The sequence below is a fragment of the Drosophila ananassae genome (assembly GCF_017639315.1).
Source record: "Drosophila ananassae strain 14024-0371.13 chromosome Y unlocalized genomic scaffold, ASM1763931v2 tig00000255, whole genome shotgun sequence".
Lineage (NCBI taxonomy): Eukaryota > Metazoa > Arthropoda > Insecta > Diptera > Drosophilidae > Drosophila > Drosophila ananassae.
The window spans coordinates 503,021-505,728 of NW_025319107.1; the positions used below are offsets into that span (position 1 = coordinate 503,021).

The 2,708-nt window shown below is 39.2% G+C and overlaps 1 protein-coding gene across 1 annotated transcript; it reads right to left on the minus strand.

Moving 5' to 3' along the window:
• Positions 1 to 759: 759 nt before the first annotated feature.
• Positions 760 to 2,469, minus strand: LOC116655407. The gene is made up of 2 exons (XM_032453268.2): positions 2,037 to 2,469; positions 760 to 1,926 (listed from the first exon to the last, which is right to left on the minus strand). Exons 1-2 carry the CDS (start codon positions 2,150 to 2,152, stop codon positions 1,299 to 1,301), a joined length of 744 nt encoding a protein of 247 aa, XP_032309159.2. The 5' UTR covers positions 2,153 to 2,469; the 3' UTR covers positions 760 to 1,298.
• Between the last annotated feature and the right edge of the window lie 239 nt (positions 2,470 to 2,708).

Consider the following 2,708-nt stretch of genomic DNA (forward strand, 5'->3'; position numbering starts at 1 on the left):
AGTGCGCAACTAACTGCATCTTCATTAATCAAAGTTGTTTTATGAAAGTAATTTAAATTTTCTAGTTGCTCTTCTGTCAATTTTACACGTTCTTTCAAGAAATGCTAAGTCTGTAACAATTTTTTCCAACCGATTTCATTTGCACTCATTGTTAAAAACATTGTAGGTCTCCCTAACTGACGCATCATTGCAAATAGATTCCGCTTGCGCTCAGACCAATATGCAGCTGAATTTGGAATCGGTTTTAAAAAAGCTAAGTTCTTATCTAAACAGTTGTTAATGTAGTCCGGAGACATAATAGTCTCTTTACTTATATTTGTATTTGTCCCAATGTGTTTGAAAGTAATCTTTAGAGAGTCGCTGACCATCGAACGCATAATTTTTGCCGCAACGTAAAGAAGTTTATTAGGCGTAACTCCTCTCCTGTCAGAACGCCGTAATTCACTCGTGGCAATCATGAAAGGCGTAACACTAATCTCTGGGTTGAACTCTCTAAATTGTCCGAGGTAGATCGAAGGGAAAGAAAGATCTTCTGCGTGTTTATCGAATAACAAACTTTTCGGTACGTTTCTTTCACCCGGTGCGATTTGTAAGAAATTGTCTTCGTTCCAGAGCAAAGTATGCTGCTGCGTGATAAGACTTTCTTCGATTGGGATATGTTCGCTCAATTCCTCAATGTTAACCACTTGAGGAGCATTCCTATGATCAAACATCTGAGGAGAGACATTCTCATCACTGTTAAACGTTGTATTGCTAGATTCTCGTACAGGCGTGTAGTCTATTTGAATATCTTGCTCAATATTCCCGAGAAAAGAGTTATTTATGGATATTTTATAAAATTTATACATTGGTTGATCAACTAGATACCGTAACCAAGCTTTAATTTCGCCTTTTTTCACCAACCCTTGCAAATAACTCGACTTATGGATTAATTTCTTTTTAATGTGTACGTTGATGCAAAAATCGTCATCCACATGTCTTGGCAAAACGCTCACCATATTATCTACCGAGACAGGAACATTGATGATCTGGCCACTTATGCAGAACTGACCGTTAACGTGTCTTATTCGCCGTATTTGCATGAATGGTAGTCTAGGCGAAATTAATCTTTCAGCAATGAGGTTGAGTTGAGGCAAATAGGCTGGTCTTTCCGGATATTTGAAGCCATTGAAGGTCGCTAGCGTTGGAATTTTCTTATTCTGCATACTCCTTTTGCATGTAGTACATAGTTTTGCATCAGCAATGTTCGCAAGAGCCTGGAAAATATGTTAACTATTAATTTCAAACATTGATAAGAGTTACGACATTAAGAAAATTATGATAACATCCACATTATGCTTTAAACATACCGTTATTTTTTTAAGCAACGTTTCATCAGCGGATGTCGCCTTTTTTAAATCCTTTTCGAACCAAAGCCGATCGCAAACGCTGCAAGCATAGCCGAAAGGATTTTCCACAAACATTTTTTGAAATTGTTTATGTGCAAATTTGTGGTTCACATAGCCACTATAGGGAGGCACAAAGTCATTATCAAATTCTATCGGTGGCCCATCGAAATGCTCTCCAATATCCATGTCGGAATCAACATCACTCAGTGATTCTCTATTCGGGAGTTCATGGTCATCGTGTACATTCTGTTGGTTATGTTGGTTATGTATTTGTGCTGCATGTAGGACGTATTCTGGACCATCATTGGGACTCAATAAATTCGCAGTACACGTAGAATTTGGAACGATTTTCGGTTTTTTTGATGGAACTGGAGCAGGTGTTATAGCTTCAGCTACCGCAGATTGCCGAAGTTTTTGACGGTCTCTGTATGCTTTACAACGTTCTGCTGCCGTTTTAGCTTGAGGTTTGGGAGGCTTTAATTCTTTTTTCCGCTGTCTGTACCGCCTGTTGGCCATTGCTTTGATTCTAACGACATTCCTACATCATATTTCACTGTTAGTATAATCTCGCCAATATGTTAAACAATCGTATTCCAACAATACTACTATATTGTGAAATATTTATCAGCTCTTATAGGTCATATTTACCTTATGTTATTGTCATCACTGTGTGAATCAGACTCTCCTCTTCTTTGGTGATTCTCAGGGGATATTTCCTCTTGTGCCACTGATGTGTTCATCACGTCTATCTCGTCACTACTCATTTTTAACACTGAAATTCTGTACCAAACCGTATGAACCACAATCAATTACGTATTTCACTCGTATTACACTCTCGACGCAGTATACTAACCAAGCAGCTAATGCTTGGCGTGGCGCAGTTCGCTGGTGTCTGAGAGAGAGGAAAGAAGAGAAGAGAGACAACGTTCGTGAGCGGCTCCCCCACCTCAACAAGCGCATATGGTGAGAGAGGGACAGTGAACGGTGAGCGGTGGTGGGGGTACTCGCATTTTCGTGTCGATCCTGACTCGGTTTTACTCCGTCCCCGAAAATCCATTACGCGCCTAAAGAAGTTTCACTTCAAAAGGCGAAATTAAAGCTTGGTTACGGTATCTAGTTGATCAACCAATGTATAAATTTTATAAAATATCCATAAATAACTCTTTTCTCGGGAATATTGAGCAAGATATTCAAATAGACTACACGCCTGTACGAGAATCTAGCAATACAACGTTTAACAGTGATGAGAATGTCTCTCCTCAGATGTTTGATCATAGGAATGCTCCTCAAGTGGTTAACATTGAGGAATTGAGCGAACAT

Coding starts and splice junctions, on each gene's coding strand:
- LOC116655407 (XM_032453268.2), bottom strand. CDS start 2,152: ATGAGTAGTGACGAGATAGACGTGATGAACACATCAGTGGCACAAGAG. Junction 1,927..2,036: donor AGTGATGACAATAACATAAG/GTAAATATGACC, acceptor AATATGATGTAG/GAATGTCGTTAGAATCAAAG.